The sequence below is a fragment of the Electrophorus electricus genome, chromosome 21 (assembly GCF_041902795.1).
Source record: "Electrophorus electricus isolate QZ-2024a chromosome 21, ASM4190279v1, whole genome shotgun sequence".
Lineage (NCBI taxonomy): Eukaryota > Metazoa > Chordata > Actinopteri > Gymnotiformes > Gymnotidae > Electrophorus > Electrophorus electricus.
Window position 1 is genome coordinate 11,596,913 of NC_137517.1, and position 21,978 is coordinate 11,618,890.

General features: G+C 40.9%; 1 protein-coding gene across 1 annotated transcript; it reads right to left on the reverse strand.

The window, feature by feature from the left end:
* Window positions 1-1,102: 1,102 nt before the first annotated feature.
* Window positions 1,103-2,256, reverse strand: LOC145652971 (uncharacterized). Its single transcript, XM_081704832.1, has 2 exons — window positions 1,389-2,256; window positions 1,103-1,268 (listed from the first exon to the last, which is right to left on the reverse strand). Exons 1-2 carry the CDS (start codon window positions 2,254-2,256, stop codon window positions 1,243-1,245), a joined length of 894 nt encoding a protein of 297 aa, XP_081560958.1. The 3' UTR covers window positions 1,103-1,242.
* Between the last annotated feature and the right edge of the window lie 19,722 nt (window positions 2,257-21,978).

A 21,978-nucleotide genomic window follows, 5' to 3' on the forward strand; every position in this document is an offset into this window, starting at 1 on the left:
CGAAAAATAGAACATAAATGGTGCCACACTAAGCTTGTAGTCTTCCAGCTTGCATGGAAGGAGAGCCTTCCATAGAATAGCACTTATTAACACTCCAACATCTTATCTCTCAAACCTCATAGAAAATAACTAAAATAATGCTATATTTCTTTTTAGTACAATTGCACATCTACTAAGAAATATTCTGCTCTCACACGTTTCATAAGGAAATCCTACCCGAAGTAACTGAACCTTTACTAAAAATGTAGGCTTTCAGTCAGTGTTTAGGCCTAATCATAGTACAGAGACAGCACAAATTAAAGTAGTTAATAACCTGTTGTTGGCTTCTGACCAGGATTATGTCTCTTTGCTTGTATTACTTGATCTGAGTGCAGCATTTGACAATATAGATCACATCATTTTAGTACATAGACTCAAAAATGTTGGAAATCCTGGCAGTGGATCTAGAACACATACACATACACACACACACACACACACACACACACACACACACACCTTTCCGTAACACCCTTCCCCATACACAAACAACAAAACATGCCCAAAACTTCAACATCTGGAAAGAGCATCTGCCACTACATTTTCTGAACCCTTTTTATGTTTGATGTCAATATTAAACACTTGTTTAATCAGAGACCAACGCATTAAGCGTTGATTGGCATTAGCCATATTCTGCAAGAACACGAGCGGATTGTGATCAGTGTATATGGTAATGGGGCCCGGAAGACCACCAAGGTACACCTCAAAATGTTGTAACACTAGGAGGAGCGCAAGGGCCTCCTTCTCAATAGTGCTATAGGCCAGTTCAGAGAGAGAGAACTGGTGTTTGCTGAATCAGAAGAGACCAAGAGTCAGATGTGTAACTTTGTGCTTTAAGTCAAAGTAAATGTAATGTGTGTTGTATTTGTCCAGTAGAAAGAAGAACACAAGTATATGTATGTTGGAGAGGAAGCAGTTGTGAAGAAAGATAACAAACTTACACCCATTTTTACACACACTCAAGATAACTGAAACAGAAATATCACAGAAAAACATCTCTGCATACATTTAAAATTGCATTTATTTAAAGATTTTTTTATTTATTTTTTTCTCTCTCAGGAAGTAATAAGTGTCAGGAATGCTGGATGTCAGACAATCTCAGGTTGGAGAGCAAATGTGCAAACATGGCCCTGAAGGTTTCTGTTGCTTACAAAGGCTGTAAGGCAACTGACTGTGGTCATCTACAGAGCAGGTGAAGTCCATTCATTTCACATGCACAGGTGCAGGTGCTGAGACACAATAGACAAATAAAACAAATCTGACTCAATACTCAATACTCTAGTATTCGATGGTGAAATAAATGTCAAAAGAAGTCTTTTTTTTTAACCCATTGATGCCCCTATGCTCACCTGTCTGTTGTCCCAACTGGTCAAGCCCACAGTTCCTTCTCCCTGTTAACAACAGAGAGAAATAAATCTTCACGACAGCTGTTTCTTTGGCTCCAGGGGAAGTAGAGGCAGCCTGGCCATCCTGGCACTTGTCCTGCCTCTTGTTTTTATCCTCAGTCTTGCATGGCCGGGGCACACGGTTGCGACGTGGCACCAGGGAGGGGGCAGGCGGAGCTGGGCGCGCAGCTCTGCTCTCTACCTTATGTAAGGTCGCCCTCCTGATGAGCAGCGGTTTGTGGCAGCTCAGGTCATACTGGTGCTGGGAAGCTTCGACCTTGGAGGCACACTGACGGGCTGACGTTAGCCTCTCCAGGTCCTGGTAGAGGACCTCACCCACTTCTGGCCTGGTGTAAAATGTGGAGTTCACCTCACTGTGCTTGTCCTGCACCTTTCCTGGGACTTCCCTGACATGTTTGTGGGGGACATGCAGGGTCACAGCAGGCTTTGGGCTTTTTTGTTTGAGAGCAGCCAGCTTTGGGTGGAGGGCGGGTAGCCTTGAGATGGATGGAGCTGGTGGAGTGTGATCAGCCTTCACACTCACAGCACTGCTCTTGGTGTGTGGCTCTACAACCAGAGAAGGGAACCGAGATTTGCTGCATCGCTGACCTTCATCCAGGAGTCTGCCTGTTGACTTTCCACCATTTTTTACATCCGTGGCCTTCAGCAGTGCCGCTAATGTTATGCCCGTGCCAGATTTTCTCAGGTTTTGAGAGACTTGAGGTTTATATTGCTTCCTCTGGGGCACTCCAGAAATTTCTGGGAAATAGATGCTGCTTCCTCCTCTGTGCGAATTAACGAAATGAAAAGGAGAAATTTTTGGGTTGGCCATTGCCTCTGTAGGGCTTTTTTGTGGAGCTGGGATGGTCTTCACATCAGGGAAGAAGTTCTTCTTTGTACTTCCTGTTCCCCTCATGATGATCTCACTGTGGAAAACCAGAAAATATATAAAATCTTTAAATACTTTACAAATAAATATTAAATTATACCTCTATAAACTGTGTGTGTTTCGTTCGATGTCGGTCATCGTACATGTGTACACGTTCATGTTAGTGTTATTGTTCATTGTTTACTGGTTGTACTCGTTATGTGTGTTTCTGCCTGTCCCTATGTTCACGCTGCAATGGTTTGTTACATATGAGTGCAGTTACCGTTGATTACTAATCTTTTGTGTCTAATAAATGTTTTTCTGGGACGAGAGAGGTCTGTGAGTCCTGCTCCTTGCCCTGCAGCACGCGGGCCGTGACTTTTCTTAATCTATTCAATATTCTCTTAAAATGATCAGCACAAAAGTAACTATTTTAATTTGTTCACGGGCATATGCGTAAATTATGATGGGGATGCTACATGTCACTACGGTTGAAAATCAGATTGTAACATTCTTAAATGGCTATTTTTATCCCCAACACTTTTTGAAAGTAAAAATGTTAATGTTTCATCTACAAGCAATCTTTCCTTCATTTATTAATTAATTTAAGTAACACACATGTTTTAGTCATCGTGTTTCTAAGGACAGAATCTGAAAACGTTCATGATTATAATCTGAAAACTCCTAAAATTTCACACAATGTCAAAACGCAGCGCAACTGATATTTCGTGAAACGAAAATTAATTTTAATCAAAATACAAAAGTTGTATTACAAATATATCTTAAACTACATTGCTGATACTTTTCGACGCCGACAAGTATACAAATGCCATAAATGTGGACGTTCTTCCTTTTAGACCAAGCGCTGATTTAAGTGAACGCACGTGCCATCGATGATAAAAGGGATGCGAATTTAAGGGACATCAGAAACGAATCCAAAACCCAGCACTTTTCAAGAGAAATAATACGCTTTGTATATAAACACACGACGTCTCAATCTAAATAACACATGGAAATTATTTCCTTTATGCATTCTTTTCATATAGACGTTTCCCAGTTTGCCTTAAAGAGGATAGTTAGGCCTACCTTTGATATCGGAGAAATCTATAACTGACAATAATCCAATTTATCCACAGGAAAATGTGAAATAACAATTGTTGAATATCCTTGTAGTTCGTAGTTTGGTTTGTCCAGTTTGCACACTTTGTCAAAATGGTAACCATGACGCCAGTTAAGCCTTTTTATACATCTGCTTCTGTGACGTCACAAACAGCAGGTGTGACGACATAAACACGGCTGTCTCGTTTTAGCATTACTAAAATGTACTTCTGGACTGTGTATTACTGGACCTTTTGATTGATAGTTAGTGTAAGTTAAAATATCTTATTTCCTCTCAAGCGCAGACGTTGCTTCGGCAAAAAGCTCCGGTGTTCTGTCCATTAATATATTAGGCCTATCCAGCTATGCAACTGTTCATCTTATTTGTTTTTGATGCATTTTTTCAATGTATAAACCATTCACATATACACGGTAAATGTGTATAAAATTTATTGTATTTCTAATATTAATTGAATGTTTTGCCCCCTCAGTCCCTTAACAATATCACATCATTCGAGCTCTGTTCACTTTTTTATGTGGCACATTATAAGAACCCACATGTAAATCTCCCCATGCTGACAAACCTGTGAGTAACATATTTTCTTCCTCATCTCCCTGATGCTTTTTGTTTAATCTTGCTAGCTATTATTATTATTATTATTATTATTATTATTAAAATTTATATAGCACCTTTCTCAGACTCAAGGACACTTTACAAGCAGGTATCAGCTGTTATAGTCTCTCACATGCCAATGATTAGTTAACATGCTACCTTAAACTTCAACCTAGATTTTGGCGTTTTTTCTCCTCCTGTAATGGTACATTGGAAATGATTAGATTTCTTTGGCTAAAGCAATGTCTTCATTAAGGCCGATTTCATGTGAACTTGTTTCTTTCTTTTTTTTAATTAAATCTGGCAGACAACCTTAATAATCATAGCTTTTACACTTTGACCAGGTGGCTAAATTCACTAGGTTAGCTAGCTACCCTGAATCATCAAGAATTGATTCAGCAAACAATCAGGATAGATTTTCATTTCGTTTTTGATTCAAACATGTCAGGACAAAATAGCTAAGTAAAGGAAATAGCTAAGTTAGGTAGTTAACCACTCAAAGTAGCTTACTTTAGGTAGATATTGGTCAAAATGCACTCTTAACTAGTTACACCAGCTAGCAGCTGTGATTATGCTGTGATAAACAAATATTGACAATCATAGATTTTAGATTCCTCAAAACAACTATTCTATATTTTGATGACATCTTTGCATGTTCTGGGTCTTCATTTTTACATATGCAGAGCACTAGAGCAGTGAGGAACAAAGTGCATCAAAAATTCTGGTTGTGCACAAGTAACCTGCTAAGGTTTTAGGATTTGACTTTTAAGACAAACAGAAATTTTGATGCAGACAAGAGAGGCATGTCTTGTTTTTAAGAGGCAAATTCTTGCTCTTTTAGAAAGATTCTTATATATTATTGGTATTACAGCTTTTTTGATGTACAGCAATAAAAAAGACCTATTAATTAATAACCAGCTAGAATTTGCTTTAAAATGTAATTTGCTTTGAATAAGAGCACCTGCCAAATGCTGAAAAGCTTAAGATCTGTTCTTGGAATGTATCCTGGACACTGATGTAAACTATCAAAAAATGTATCGGGATATTCTGCTTTGTTCAGTATTGAAGCGTCTGCAAATTGTTTTTAACTTATTAGTTGCCAAAAAAATAAATGAACAAAAATAAAAAATGGAAAGACACACTGCATCATGTAGGAGCATCTTTAATGGGTATGTTAGTATTTATTCCAGCTCTGAACCCACATATTTAACCAAGCTTGGAAAACTGCATAAAGGAAAGCAAGGCAGAACAGACTGAAAACTGTCAAAATATGCCAACGTTCAGGCAAGCTTTCGGAAGAGAAACTGTCACATAAAGTGATATGGTGAGCCAGTGCATAATGCAAGAAAGAGTGAGGTAACTGGGATTAACAAATGTCTACAAAAATGATTGTAAAACTTCACATTTGAAGCTTTGAAAAGCTAATACGATTAAAGACAGCTCCATATAGTATGATTTTAAGAAAATGAAATATAAAGGATAGAAAAACAACAGGAAAACATTGCAATACATTGTTCTCTGGAATCCCAAATTTACAAATAAAAAAGAAGAAATCTATCAACAATAAAACCATTTGGGAAGCTGTTACATGACGTTATCAGGAGACCTATTCTCTTTTGAATAAATAAGATTAAATTAGATAGAAAAAGGATTCATTGTATACACCAAAGCTTGAATAAGTCTACACTTGTATGCAAAGAGAGAAGAAATTGAAGGTGTCCTAATAAATCCTCACTGGTTACACAGATCAGAATTGTCAGAACTGGGGCAAGAATGTTTTGGGTGCACCCCCCACACCTTTAAGTTTCCATACCACGGTCTGCTCCTTTTGTGAAGTAGAGCCTTGGAATAAGTTCACTGCGTGTGCTCCTGATATCTGCATGCACAACAGCCTCACGTGGTCTGGGCAAGGTGGGTCACACGTATGTAAGTGCGTCATACAAGGATGTCAGGACACAGCTAAGTGTGGATCCAAATGCAAGAGTTTATTTTCAGTACAGGCGGGAAGGAGTTGTGAGGTAAAATAGAAGGGTAGTCATAAACGGGAAGGGAATGGTGAAGAGGAGAGTCAAGGGCACAGTCCAAAGTCCAAACCAGAAGACAGAATCCGAGGTTGTCTAAGGTACTAAGAGTGAGGCATTGTCTAGGGGAAAAGCAACAGAATCAAGAAACGCTTGCTATACATGAAAATACAATACTTTGTGAGGATACTATCGGAAAAGGGAGGTTATAAAAGAAACCGAAATGAGAGACAGGTGTAATTAATCAGTATTCAGGTGAGGGTGATCTACGTCTGAGCGGAGAAAGGCTAGTGGGCAGGACTTACGCCGATACAGATATACAAAAAAATTAGCCCTTGTATGCCTCAGTTGTGGTTCTCTTCAAAATTGTTACTGTACTATTATTGAACCAATTATATCTTATATGACATTTTATAGCATTACTAACTTTGTTGTGAAGTGTCCTGCTGAATTCCTGGCTAAATCAGTGCTTACGCCCTACTCGTGATATGACTGTAATCGACTTTGACCTGATCTCCTTTTTTAATTTAGTGTAGTCCTTATATCTGCTTGCTTTTCCTTATACTAACCCTAAGATTAATCCTAACCCTGATGCTTCTAAGGTCCTAACATCTTAATTCACTTACAAACAAATACAAACAAGGGGTCTTAGAAACAAATCTGACTGGATTGTTTTGATCAACCACCCCTGTAACTTCTATGTTTCATAGACTTACTGTTATTTAAACCGTTGTTTTTAAACAGTTGTGAGAAACGTTAGCTAACCTACTAATAAGAAAGAAATAGGCTAGTATTCATCATGACTAGAGTATGCATATTTAACATTTTTTAATCTACATGTCTATCATGCTACATGTTTAACATGTTGCTTTTACTTTAGAGGCCAACAACTGATGTTAGTTGAAGCGCTGATGATGCATGGGGCTGCGCTAATACCTTTTCTCACACAATGGACACTTATTAAGTTTAATCTGAATTCAGAATGCACTCATCATGTAGGACAACTTGTCAACCACAAGATTTTTTTTTAATCTAGTTGTATTTAGCTTACATTTGTATTTTGAGCTCTAAAGAAATTAGCTGGATCCAGACCTCAGTGACCTGACAGCTGGCTAACGGCATGACTACACAGTCTGGTTTGGGTCATAAATGCCTGAAACATGACAATGTTCTTAATAATGAGCATCTAAATAACCATCTGCTTATTCAGCACTTTTTCCTTTTTTTTTTTTTTGTCTGCATAGCACAAAGTTAGTACTTAAAACCCAAACACAACACAAAAGTTAAAAGAGAACAGTGCAGTTCTATTGTGTACTGTGTGATGATTATTTTTTATGGTGTAACTGAAGTGATTAACAAAAAAACAAAATTTTATTATCTGAGAAAAGGTCAAAGTAAAAGACTTGTGGATTTAATATTGATTTTGGATTTCTATAAATTAATGTGAAAGGACTAAACTAACACGCACATACAAATCAACCATTTAACAACACTAAACATTAAATTTAAAGTAAATAAGTCTGATTGGTGGCGCTCAACATCATGGGAGTCACCTTGCTCCCCTCCACTCTCCTAACTGGATCCAACAGCAAAGATCAGAGCAGATGTCACATATATAAATATACACTGTCATGGCACGGCCCCCTCCTCCTAGGCTCCTCGCTGTTTGTTTGACGTCACGTGTGTGTGTCTTCATTGCCACACCCCACCCATGTGTCACACCTGTCTATGGTTATCTCCGTTGTTAATGTGTATATTTAAGGTCCTGGTTAGTTGTTGGTCTTTGTCGGTGTTTGACCCTATATGCACCGTGTCAATGTGCACAAACTGCTTATTGCTTGTTGTGTTTTTTGTCTCATCACTGAGTAGTACTTTGTGCTTTGGTTTCATTTTTGTCATGTTCATTAAACATCTGTGTTTATACAATGACTCGCCTTTGCATCCTGCCTCTGGAAAAAAAAGGTAAGGAAGTGACGTAACCGTCCCAATCCAACCCATGTGAAGGAATTCTTCATAGTAGTGGGCACGCTCCATGCCAGTGCAGAGGGTGAAAGCTCCACTGAGATATTTAGAGAGGGCCTGGAGATCCACGGTCAGACACTGTGGAATCCTGCCTGCCCTTCCTGGCAGTCAGAATGGTGAATCTGGAGTGTTTTACGTAACCGGAATATCGGGACAGTTATGAGGATTATGGCATGGATGAGGACTATGACAACAGTAGTCTCTGGTCAAACGTGGATTCTGACCGCTTTATGTACCCTTCAATGAAGGTGAAGGAGTCCCTCCACGAGGATCCCACTTTTGGGGTTGGAAATGGAATCAGGAAACTCCAATGACGATGAGCCCCTGGAGTCTAAGCCTTCACCCAGAGCACTCTCATCAGCAGTCTCATTCAGAAATACCTCACATTATTTTTAGACGTTTCCACTCGTACGACTGTCCTTCAGCATGACATTGATGTTGATTCTCATTCACCCATTAGACAACACCCATATCACACCAATCCCCAGAAATGTACATTGCTAAATCAAGAAACCAAGTATTTGTTAGAAAATCATCTTGCTATCCCTAGTGTTAGTCCCTGATGTTCCCCATGGTTTCTGGTGCTAAAACCAGATGGCACATACCGCTTCTACACTGACTACAGAAAAATAAATGCAGTTACTGTTTCTGATTCCTTCCCAATGCCTAGAATGGAGGATTGTGTGGATAAGATGGGGTTCAGCTAGATTTGTAAGTAAGCTTGATTTACTTTAGGGATATTAGCAAGCTCCATTAACCTCTCATGCATCTGACATTTTGGCATTTGCTACCCCTGACTGTTTTCTACAATATACGGTAATGCCTTTCGGTCTTAAAATGCTCTTCTACCTTTCAGTGTTTGATGACTATGATTTTAGGTGAGGTGCCTAACTGTGAAGTCTATTTGGATGATGTGGTTGTGTATACTAACACTTGGGAACAACATGTACAGTTGCTTGATCTTGTTTTTAAGAAGCTATTGGATGCCTCCCTTGTGCTTAATCTTGAAAAATGTGATTATGGTAAGAGTGAGGTTGCCTACTTGGGGAAACTGGTGGGTTGTGGTAGTGTGCGTCCTCTTGATGCCAAAGTACAAGCAATCAAGTCTTTTCCTGCCCCAGAGACCAAAAGACAACTCCGACGCTTTTTGGGCATGGCAGGTTTTTATCGTTGCTTTTGTAGGAACTTCTCTGATGTTGTTTTACCCCTCACAAATTTGCTTTGTGACACCACCCCTTTTGAATGTTCACAACCCTGTCAAGATGCATTTGACTCAGTGAAAGCTGATTCAGCACTCCTGTTCTAGCAACCCCTGATTTTACTCGTCCTTTTACACTTGAGGTAGATGCCAGTGGTAGTGGAGCCGATGCTGTCCTCCTGCAAGAGGACTCACAAGGTCTAGATCACCCTATTTGTTATTTTTCTAGAAAGTTTGTGAAACATCAGCTGGCCTATAGCACTATTGAGAAGGAGGCCCTTGCGCTCCTCCTAGTGTTACAACATTTTGAGGTGTACCTTCGTGGTCATCCGTACCCCATCACCATATACACTGATGACAATCCGCTCGTGTTCTTGCAGAATATGGCTAATGCCAATCTACGCTTAATGCGTTGGTCTCTGATCATCCAAGTGTTTAATATTGACATCAAACATAAAAAGGGTTCAGAAAATGTAGCGGCAGATGCTCTTTCCAGATGTTGTCGGTTTGGGCATGTTTTGTTGTTTGTGTGCTGGAACATCCTCTGGAAGTCCACGCTTATGGGGAGGGGTGTTACGGAGAGATGTGTGTGTGTGTGTGTGTGTGTGTGTGTGTGTGTGTGTGTGTGTGTGTGTGTGTGTTTTTGTATGTGTATGTGTTCTAGATCCACTGCCAGGATTTCCAACCTGATTGAGACTCCGCCCCTTTCCTTAGCGGGTTTCTCAGCTAACTGTGTCGACCATTTAAAGTCCACTCCCAGGAGACAGGGAGTGACTGCCAATTTTGTTGGGTGTGCATTTTGTCTATGTTTTTATGTTAGGTAGGTTTCTTGTGTTGCTAGGATTAGTTAGTGTGTATTTTTATTTAATTAGTGTGGGTTTGGTTTGTTAATTTGGCTTGGGTCACTCCTGAAGACATTTGCACCAGCATGATTGATTGTTGGTTTGTTTGTTTGTTTGTTTATGAAGCATAACCTTTGTAAAATACACTGAAAAACACCCTCCATTTGTGCTTCTGTTTGTTTTGTTGCTGCTCACTTTGTCACAACTTCCATTATATTAGCCATTTGTATTTCTTTTTCCTTGTTATGGCCTCACAGCCTAGACAGGGTCGTAACAGCTCCAAGATCTTTAACAATTAGAGAAGATGTGATTTGCAGACCATTGATGTTCACTGAGTAGTTAGAGAGTAAGGACCTAGCTGTCTCTGGGCCTAATAAATGCACCTCTGTTTTGTCAGGATTAAGTAAGAGAAAGTACCTCAACATCCAATGTCTGATGTCCTTTATGCATTTGTCAATAATACTAAGCTGATATAGGTCCCGTAGTTTGGCTAAGAAATATAGCTAAGTATCATCTGCATAGCAATGAAAACTAGAACAGTGTTTATGTATAATGTCACCTAGAGGTAGCATATATATAAAGAAAAAAGCAAAGGCCCTAGATCATTGTGGGACACCATAACTAACATTGTTATATGCTGAGAAGTCTCCATTTATGTTAACAAACTGGTAGCGACCAGCTAGATAAGATTTAAATAAGGAAAGGGCTATTCCCCTAATCCCAACAACATTTTTGAGTCTATGTAGTAAAATGATGTGATCTATAGTGTCAAATGCTGCACTCAGATCAAGTAATACAAGCAAAGAGACATAATCCTGGTCAGAAGCCAACAACAGGTTATTAACTACTTTAATTAGTGCTGTCTCTGTACTATGATTAGGCCTAAACCCTGACTGAAAGCCTACATTTTTCTGATTCTGATTCAGATATGACCTTAGCTGCTGAGCTACAGCTTTTTTCTAGGATCTTGGAAGTAAATGAAAGATTTGAGATTGGCCTGTAGTTTGACAGCTCACATGGGTCAAGGTTAGATTTTTGGATAAGTGGTCTAATTACTGCTAATTTGAATGGTTTAGGAACATAGCCAATGTTCAAGGAGGAGGTTCTTAAATTTAGTAAATGTTCAGTTACTTCGGATAGGATTTCCTTAAGAAACGTGTGAGGGCAGAGTTTTTCTAAGTAGATGTGCAATTGTACTAAAAAGGAATACAGTATTATTTTGGTTATTTTCTATGAGGTTTGAGAGATAGGATGTTGGAGTGTTAATAAGTGCTTTTCTATGGAAGGCTCTCCTTCCATGCAAGCTGGAAGACTACAAGCTTAGTGTGGCACCATTTATGGGCTATTTCTCAAGTGTTGTTCAAATTTTTGCCCCTAATTTTTTTTTATTCTTAAGTGGAGCAGCAGCAAAACCGGCCTAAGATCAGAGAAACAATGTTGAACTTTTTCTTTGGAGATGCATTTGGGATGTGGTACATTAATTTGTCCACCAGAGGGAGCTGTATTACTGTAGATGTTTTAAAGGGCCAAAGTGTCAATAAATGTTATCAACTTGAGTACAAAAGATTATAGTGTATATATAAAGTAAAGTATATATAAATACATGAAATACACTAACACCAATAATACATTATTAATAATATTAACACTGCTAACATTATTGGAATAAAAAGTGATGTGTAAATATTTCCATCTTTCTATATTTTGGTGAGTTACTGTACAACTTTCTTACAGGAAGTTGCTAGGTCTGGATGGGTTCTCCATCTTGGTCATAAGTAAATGTTCCAAGAGGTTTTCCTTCCTCGTTTTCATGCGTCAGTGCCTGGAAGAGCAGGAGTGTATAAAAATGATGAGTGCGGATGACTGATGAGTGCGGATGAGTCTCTGGCGAACGAGCTGAATACATTCTTTGCTCGCTTCGAGGCTACATCTAGCAGCGCTAATGCTAGCAGCACAAATGCTAACGGCGCTAGTGCTAACAGCGCCAATGCTAACAGCGCTAATGCTAACAGCGCTAATGCTAACGGCGCTAGTGCTAACAGCGCCAATGCTAACAGCGCTAATGCTAACGGCGCTAGTGCTAATGGCACTATCGGCGCAGCCAATGGCACATGCGCGGGGCCCACCATAGAACAGCGCCCTCTCATCATCACGGAGAGTGACGTGAGGAGAGTGTTTAAAAGGGTGAATACCAGGAAGGCGATGGGACCAGACGGTATCTGCGGGAGGGTCCTCAAAGCCTGCGCAGATCAGCTAGCCCCGATTTACCGACATCTTCAATCTCTCCCTGACGCTCGGTATTGTCCGTCCAGCTTCAAGCGGTCCACCATCGTCCCCGTCCCGAAGAAACCTCGACCCTCCTCCGACCTCAATGACTACCGCCCTGTCGCCCTCACATCAGTCGTGATGAAGTGCTTTGAAAAGCTAGTCAGAGACTTCATCACATCTTCATTGCCAGCCTCCATGGACCCACTGCAGTTTGCATATCGCCACAACCGCTCCACTGACGATGCGATTGCACATCTGCTCCACACTACACTGACTCACCTGGACGAAGGGAGGGGAAATTATGTTAAAATGCTATTTGTCGACTACAGTTCAGCATTCAACACTATCATCCCCTCCCTACTCCCTACTAAGTTGGGAGATCTAGGACTGCATACATCCCTGTGCGACTGGATCTCCAACTTCCTAACAGACAGACCACAATCAGTACGGGTGGGCAACTGCTCCTCAACCACCCTCACCCTCAGCACTGGAGCTCCTCAGGGTTGTGTCCTAAGCCCCCTGCTCTACTCACTGTACACCTACGACTGCACAGCCACTTCCAGCTCTAACATCATTGTCAAGTTTGCTGACGACACCGTTGTCGTGGGTCTGATCTCGGACAACGACGAGAGGGCCTACCTGGAGGAGATTAAACACCTGGAAAACTGGTGCCAGGAAAAGAATCTCCTCCTAAACGTCAGTAAGACAAAGGAGCTGATCGTGGATTGCAGCAAGAAGCAGGAGCGGCACTACCAACCTGTGAGGATCAGTGGGACCACGGTGGAGAGAGTAGATAGTTTCAGGTACCTTGGTGTTCACATCTCGCAGGACCTGTCCTGGTCCCGCCATACCAGCTCCCTGGCAAAGAAGGCTCGTCAGCGTCTTTACCACCTCAGACGCCTAAGGGACTTCAGATTGCCCTCCAAGGTACTGCGGAACTTCTACACCTGCACTATCGAGAGCATCCTCACGGGGAACATCACAGTCTGGTTTGGGAATAGCACCAAGCAGGACAGACAAGCACTCCAAAGGGTAGTGCGTTCAGCAGAGCGCATCACTCACTCGGAACTTCCTGACCTGCAGACCATCTACTACAAGCGGTGCCAGACCAAGGCCAGGAAAATTGTGAAGGACCCCACCCATCCCAACAATACACTCTTCTCTCTGTCGAGGTCAGGGAGGCGCTTCCGCTCCCTGAAGACCAAGACAGAGAGGCTGAAGAGGAGCTTCTTCCCACAGGCCATTCGGGCCCTGAATCAGGGAAACTGATAAACTGTGGGGACCACAGCGCCGTTAGCATTAGCGCTGTTAGCACTAGCGCTGTTAGCACTAGCGCCGTTAGCATTAGCGCTGTTAGCATTGGCGCTGTTAACACTAGCGCCATTAGCATTTGTGCTGCTAGCATTAGCGCTGCTAGATGTAGCCTCGAAGCGAGCAAAGAATGTATAAGGACTCTGATCCTTGTTTGGAGTCATTATTTCTAACTACTGGTTTCTCTATGTTTATGATTGCAAACACACACACACACAAGGAAGAGGATCCAATTGCAAGAGGTTTTATTAGGGAAATCAAACAGATCAGAGGGGTCAGGCAGGTATTCGTAGTCCTGTTGATTCAAGGTCCATAACATGGGGCAGAGTCCAGGGGTGTCCAGGGCTCAGGCAGAAGTCGAAAACCGGAAAGACAAAACCATAACTGAACCATTTGGTATGCAAAATAAGGTTGGCAATACTTCATGACGTGAGTGTGAGGGAGGGGAGCTTAAGTAAGGGAGCAGTGATGAGAGAAACAATGATCAGGTGTGTGCTAGTATTCCAGTAAACCAGATTGGAGGCGTGTGTGGGAAGAGGTAGGCGTGGCAGTGCAGGGCTGAGCGTGATTCCTAGGGTTTGTAACACTCTGTCTCTCTGTGATGATCTTAGCTCATGTCTGGGCAGCTACAGGAGAGTGTGAGAGAAAGTCAGCTCCTGAAACAATGCCTGAGATACACAGAGGCCTTCACACATCCTACATACCAGATCCAAGGTACACTCTGCACTGTGGGACTGATGGGGCCTTTCATTTTTGTCAAACTACTCTTGCTAAATTATTTTCAATGTGAAAAACCAAATATAGATGTAACATATATCTATAACAACCTTGTAACCTGCTGCTAAAGATTTGTCTTCTTTTAATACCCTGTACATAATTGTTTGCATAATTGGTTGACAAAAATATAAGAAGCTCCTGATGTGGTTTTATCAGCACTGGAGCAGCATATGTTGGAGATTCTTCAACTGAAACCAACACTGCTGGAGACCATCAGGAGGACCCAGGACCTGTACAGACATCTGCAGGGCGCTGAGCGAGGTGCACACACCAGTCCTACAACACGGGGACACAATCCAGAATTAGCCAAGCTATCCTCATTTACTAAAAATGTTCACTTGCGGAACCTGAAAAATCATGTTTTCCATTTCCACTTGAGAGTAGATGAAGATGGTGGTGAGTGTAATGATTTAATTAAGGTGTAACAAATGACTTCAGTAGAAAGATAATGACTTAATAGAATTTGTACAGTTACACCTGCAAGCTGTTTTAAGTGGCACCATTTAATGAAAGGTTGTCAGAAAACATATGCACATTACAGAAATGACTGGAGGTGTGGAAGGTATACTTTTAATAACCTCTTTACCGTTACACATCGTTGTTTTGTTGTTTTGTGTTGTGTATTCATGTCACATTAATGCACTCTTGTTCATCTTGCTCTCGTAGCTTCAGTAAAGAAGGACCATTCTGGAAGGAACAGTGGCAGTGTGTGCGAGAGCAGCTTCAGACCAGCGATCAAAGCGTCGGTCTGCTGCTCAGATCCTGCCCAGCCCTGCCTCTCCTCCAGGGCCCATGTTCATGGCCTCCACGTCCTGGTTCCACGTGAGATCTATGACACGCTGCTGGAACAGATGTGTGAGGGGAGGGGTCTGATCAGTCACGCAAGCGAACTGATCCAGCAACGCCTGCAGACCCACGGCTGACATCACATGCAGGTCCACGTGAGCCCAAGCACGCTACACACAGATTCAATTGGTTAATCGTCACATTTCATGGATAATTTTCACTGAGCTGATTTTCCTATTTCAAATGGACAATTTGTCACTGACTGTGAGGATTATTGAAGGATAAAGAGGCCCAGCGGAGGGCGAGTGGGGAATATTCATCCTTCATGTCTGTTTCAGCCAGTGGACCAGAACCTGCTCAGAAGCCTCTTAGACATCATCAGTGTCACTCAGACAACTCTAGAAGAGGCCAGCAGACTGTTGACATCTTCATCAGATGTCTCTAAAGAACAGAACCATGATGGAGAAAGAGATGATGTAGGAGTTATTTACCACTTTTTGCATCTTTCATAAGTACCACACCAGTAAGAAGTGAAATTCATTTAGCTGTTAGCTAAGTCTATTTACTGGAAGAACTTCATATTGGACTAAATTATGTTTTATTGATTGACACATACGAATAATATGATTATTTTGGATTTTTGCACATTTGTAAATTATTTATTTATTTATTTTTCTTTAGTTCTGCCATCATGAAAACCTCAAAATGAAGAACAAGCTGAAGAAACCAAAAGTAGAGAAATCATATAAGATGAATAAGATGCTTTCAAAGGCTGTCAAAACATTACAGCGATTCAAACATTGAGCAACACTGTTCTATGGTGGGCCCCGCGCATGTGCCATTGTCACAAAGCAAATTTGTGAGGGGTAAAACAACATCAGAGAAGTTCCTACAAAAGCAACGATAAAAACCCGCCATGCCCAAAAAGCGTCGGAGTTGTCTTTTCGTCTCTGGGGCAGGAAAAGACTTGATTGCTTGTACTTTGGCATCAAGAGGACGCACACTACCACAACCCACCAGTTTCCCCAAGTAGGCAACCTCACTCTTACCAAAATCACATTTTTCAAGATTAAGCGCAATGGAGGCATCCAATAGCTTCTTAAAAACAAGATCAAGCAACTGTACATGTTGTTCCCAAGTTTTGGTATACACAACCACATCATCCAAATAGACTTCAGAGTTAGGCATGTCATCAAAATCTTAATCATCAAACGCTGAAAGGTAGAAGGGCATTTTAAGACTGAAAGGCATTACCGTATATTGTAGAAAACAGTCAGGGGTAGCAAATGCCAAAATGTCAGATGCAAGAGAGGTTAATGGAGCTTGCTAATAACCCTAAAGTAAATCAAGCTTACTTACAAATCTAGCTGAACCCCATCTTATCCACACAATCCTCCATTCTAGGCATTGGGAAGGAACCAGAAACAATAACTGCATTTATTTTTCTGTAGTCAGTGCAGAAGCCGTATGTGCCATCTGGTTTTAGCACCAGAAAGCATGGGGAACACCAGGCACTAACACTAGGGATAGCAAGATGATTTTCTAACAAATACTTGGTTTCTTGATTTAGCAATGTACATTTCTGGGGATTGGTATGATATGGGTGTTGTCTAATGGGTGAATGAGAATCAACATCAATGTCATGCTGAAGGACAGTCGTACGAGTGGGAACGTCTGAAAATAATGTGAGGTATTTCTGAATGAGACTGCTGATGAAGAGTGCTCTGGGTGAAGGCTTAGACTCCAGGGGCTCATCGTCATTGGAGTTTCCTGATTCCATTTCCAACCCCAAAAGTGGGATCCTCGTGGAGGGACTCCTTCACCTTCATTGAAGGGTACATAAAGCGATCGGAATCCACGTCTGACCGGAGACTACTGTTGTCATAGTCCTCATCCATGCCATAATCCTCATAACTGTCCCGATATTCCGGTTACGTAAAACCCTGCAGATTTACCATTCTGAATTCCAGGAAGGGCAAGCACGATTCCACAGAGTCTGACCATGGATCTCCAGGCCCTCCCTAAATATCCCAGTGGCGCTCTCACCCTCTGCACTGGCATGGAGCATGCCCACTACTATGAAGAGTTCCTTCACATGGGCTGGACTGGGACGGTTACATCACTTCTTTGCCTTTTTCCAGAGGCAGGATGCAAAGGTGAGTCATTGTATAAACACAGATGTTTAATGAACATGACAAAAATGAAACCAAAACACAAAGTACTACTCAGTGATGAGACAAAAACACAACAAACAATAAGCAATTTGTGCACGTTGACACAGTGCATATAGGGTCAAACACCGACAAAGACCAACAACTAACCAGGACCTTAAATATACACATTAACAAGGGAGATAACCAGAGACAGGTATGACACATGGGTGGGGTGTGGCAATGAAGACACACACACGTGACGTCAAACAAACAGCGAGGAGTCTAGGAGGAGGGGGCCATGCCATGACAGTGTATATTTATATATGTGACATCTGCTATAATCTTTGACGTGGGATCCAGTCAGGAGAGTGGAGGGGAGCAAGGTGACTCCCATGATGCTGTGTGCCTGTCACGTCTACAGACCAGAGCATTCCCCATTTCCCAGGCAACCTAGTAACTTCCGGGGTTTTGTCATTCTCTATGGTTCCCTGTCTCCTCCCCTTTGTCTCCCAACTGTTTCTAATTTATCCCTGATTATAGTCTTATAAAAAATAAAACCGTTCCTATGTATCTTGTTTGACAGTTATTGTTTCTCCTCGCTTATGGTTAGCTTTTGTTTCTCCTTGTGCCTTCGTTGATATGTGTTTGATAATATGTCTCTCTTGGTTGTTGGTTAGTTCTCGTCGGTCTTTGTTTCGCTTTGTTTTGGTTAGAGTGTGTTTGTCTTTCATTGTGTTTGTGATAAGAACCTGTGTTACACCTAGCTCCTTGCTCCTGTTTTGTTTGTTTACATCTCATTTGTGCTCTCCCTCTGTGTTTGCCGTCTACGCTGCCTTTCCCGTAAATGCTTACCCGGTATTGCTGTCTGTCTTTGATTTTGTTTTGCTTGCCTGAACGTTGGCATATTTTGACAATTTTCAGTCTGTTCTGCCTTGCTTTCCTTTATGCAGTTTTCCATGCTTGGTTAAATATGTGGCTTCAGAGCTGGAATAAATAATAACATACCCATTAAAGATGCTCCTACATGCTGCAGTGTGTCTTTCCATTTTTTATTTTTGTTCATTTATTTTTTTTGGCAACTAATAAGTTAAAAACAATTTGCAGACACTTCAATACTGAACAAAGCAGAATATCCCGATACATGTTTTGATAGTTTACATCAGTGTCCAGGATACATTCCAAGAACAGATCTTAAGCTTTACAGCTTTTACAGGCACTCTTATTCAAAGCAAATTACATTTTAAAGCAAATTCTAGCTGGTTATTCATTAATAGGTCTTTGTTATTGCTGTACATCAAAAAAGCTGTAATACCAATAATATACAAGAATCTTTCTAAAAGAGCAAGAATTTGCCTCTCAAAAACAAGACATGCCTCTCTTGTCTCTTGTGCACAACCAGAATTTTTGATGCACTTTGTTCCTCACTGCACTAGTGGTCTGCCTATGTAAAAATGAAGACCCAGAACATGCAAAGATGTAATCAAAATAAAGAATAGTTGTTTTGAGGAATCTAAAATCTATGATTGTCAATATTTGTTTATCACAGCATAATCACAGCTGCTAGCTAGTGTAACTAGTTAAGAGTGCATTTTGACCAATATCTACCTAAAGTAAGCTACTTTGAGTGGTTAACTACCTAACCTAGCTGTTTCCTTTACTTAGCTATTTTGTCCTGACATGTTTGAATCAAAACAAAATGAAAATCTATCCTGATTGTTTGCTAAATCAATTCTTGATGATTCAGGGTAGCTAGCTAACCTAGTGAATTTAGCCACCTGGTCAAAGTGTAAAAGCCATGATTATTAAGGTTGTCTGCCAGATTTAATTAAAAAAAAGAAAGAAACAAGTTCACATGAAATGGGCCTTAATGAAGACATTGCTTTAGCCAAAGAAATCTAATCATTTCCAATGTACCATTACAGGAGGAGAAAAAACACCAAAATCTAGGTTGAAGTTTAAGGTAGCATGTTAACTAATCATCGGCATGTGAGTGACTATAACAGCTGATACCTGCTTGTAAAGTGTTCTTGAGTCTGAGAAAGGTGCTATATAAATGTTAATAATAATAATAATTATAATAATAATAATAATAATAATAATAATAGCTAGCAAGATGAAACAAAAAGCATCAGGGAGATGAGGAAGAAAATATGTTATTTGCAGGTTTGTCAGCATGGGGAGATTTACATGTGGGTTCTTACAACAATGCGCCACATAAAAAAGTGAACAGAGCTCGAATGATGTGATATTGTTAAGGGACTGAGGGGGCAAAACATTCAATTAATATTACAAATACAAGAAATTTTATACACATTTACCATGTATATGTGAATGGTTTATACATTGAAAAAATGCATCAAAAACAAATAAGATGAACAGTTGCATAGCTGGATAGGCCTAATATATTAATGGACAGAACACAGGAGCTTTTTGCTGAAGCAACGTCTGCGCTTGAGAGGAAATAAGATATTTTAACTTACACTAACTATCAATCAAAAGGTCCAGTAATACACAGCCCAGTAGTACATTTTAGTAATGCTAAAACGAGACAGCCGTGTTTATGTCGTCACACCTGCTATTTGTGACGTCACAGAAGCAGATATATAAAAAGGCCTAACTGGCGTCATGGTTACCATTTTGACAGTGTGTGCAAACTGGACAAACCAAACTACGAACTACAAGGATATTCAACAATTGTTATTTCACATTTTCCTGTGGATAAATTGGATTATTGTCAGTTATAGATTTCTCCGATATCAAAGGTAGGCCTAACTATCCTCTTTAAGGCAAACTGGGAAACGTCTATATGAAAAGAATGCATAAAGGAAATAATTTCCATGTGTTATTTAGATTGAGACGTCGTGTGTTTATATACAAAGCGTATTATTTCTCTTGAAAAGTGCTGGGTTTTGGATTCGTTTCTGATATCCCTTAAATTCGCATCCCTTTCATCATCGATGGCACGTGCGTTCACTTAAATCAGCGCTTGGTCTAAAAGGAAGAACATCCACATTTATGGCGTTTGTATACTTGTCGGCGTCAAAAAGTATCAGCAATGTAGTTTAAGATATATTTGTAATACAACTTTTGTATTTTGATTAAAATTCATTTTCGTTTCACGAAATATCAGTTGCGCTGCGTTTTGACATTGTGTGAAATTATAGGCGTTTTCAGATTATAATCATGAACATTTTCAGATTCTGTCATTAGAAACACGATGACTAAAACATGTGTGTTACTTAAATTAATTAATAAATGAAGGAAAGATTGCTTGTAGATGAAACATTAACATTTTTACTTTCAAAAAGTGTTGGGGATAAAAATAGCCATTTAGGAATGTTACAATCTGATTTTCAACCGTAGTGACATGTAGCATCCTCATCATAATTTACGCATATGCCCGTGAACAAATTAAAATTGTTACTTTTGTGCTGATCATCTTAAGAGAATATTGAATAGATTAAGAAAAGTGTCACGGCCCGCGTCCTGCAGGGCAAGGAGCAGGACTCACAGACCTCTCTCGTCCCAGAAAAACATATATTAGACACAAAAGATTAGTAATCAACGGTAACTGCACTCATATGTAACAAACCATTGAATATAGGGACAGGCAGAAACACACACAACGAGTACAACCAGTAAACAATGAACAATAACACTAACACGAACGTGTACACATGTACGATGACCGACATCGAACGAAACACACACAGTTTATAGAGGTATAATTTAATATTTATCTGTAAAGTATTAAAAGATTTAATATATTTTCTGGTTTTCCCCAGTGAGACCATCATGAGGGGAACAGGAAGTACAAAGAAGAACTTCTTCCCTGATGTGAAGACCATCCCAGCTCCACAAAAAAGCCCTACAGAGGCAATGGCCAACCCAAATATTTCTCCTTTTCATTTTGTTAATTCGCAAAGAGGAGGAAGCAGCCACTATTTCCCAGAAATTTCTGGAGTCCCCCAGAGGAAGCCATATAAACCTCAAGTCTCTCAAAACCTGAGAAAATCTGGCACGGGCACAACATTAGTGGCACTGCTGAAGGCCACCGATGGAAATAATGGTGGAAAGTCAATAGGCAGACTCCTGGATGAAGGTCAGCGATGCAGCAAATCTCGGTTCCCTTCTCTGGTTGTAGAGCCACACACCAAGAGCAGTGCTGTGAGTGTGAAGGCTGATCACACTCCACCAGCTCCATCCATCTCAAGGCTACCCGCCCTCCACCCAAAGCTGGCTGCTCTCAAACAGAAAAGCCCAAAGCCTGCTGTGACCCTGCATGTCCCCCACAAACATGTCAGGGAAGTCCCAGGAAAGGTGCAGGACAAGCACAGTGAGGTGAACTCCACATTTTACACCAGGCCAGAAGTGGGTGAGGTCCTCTACCAGGACCTGGAGAGGCTAACGTCAGCCCGTCAGTGTGCCTCCAAGGTCGAAGCTTCCCAGCACCAGTATGACCTGAGCTGCCACAAACCGCTGCTCATCAGGAGGGCGACCTTACATAAGGTAGAGAGCAGAGCTGCGCGCCCAGCTCCGCCTGCCCCCTCCCTGGTGCCACGTCGCAACCGTGTGCCCCGGCCATGCAAGACTGAGG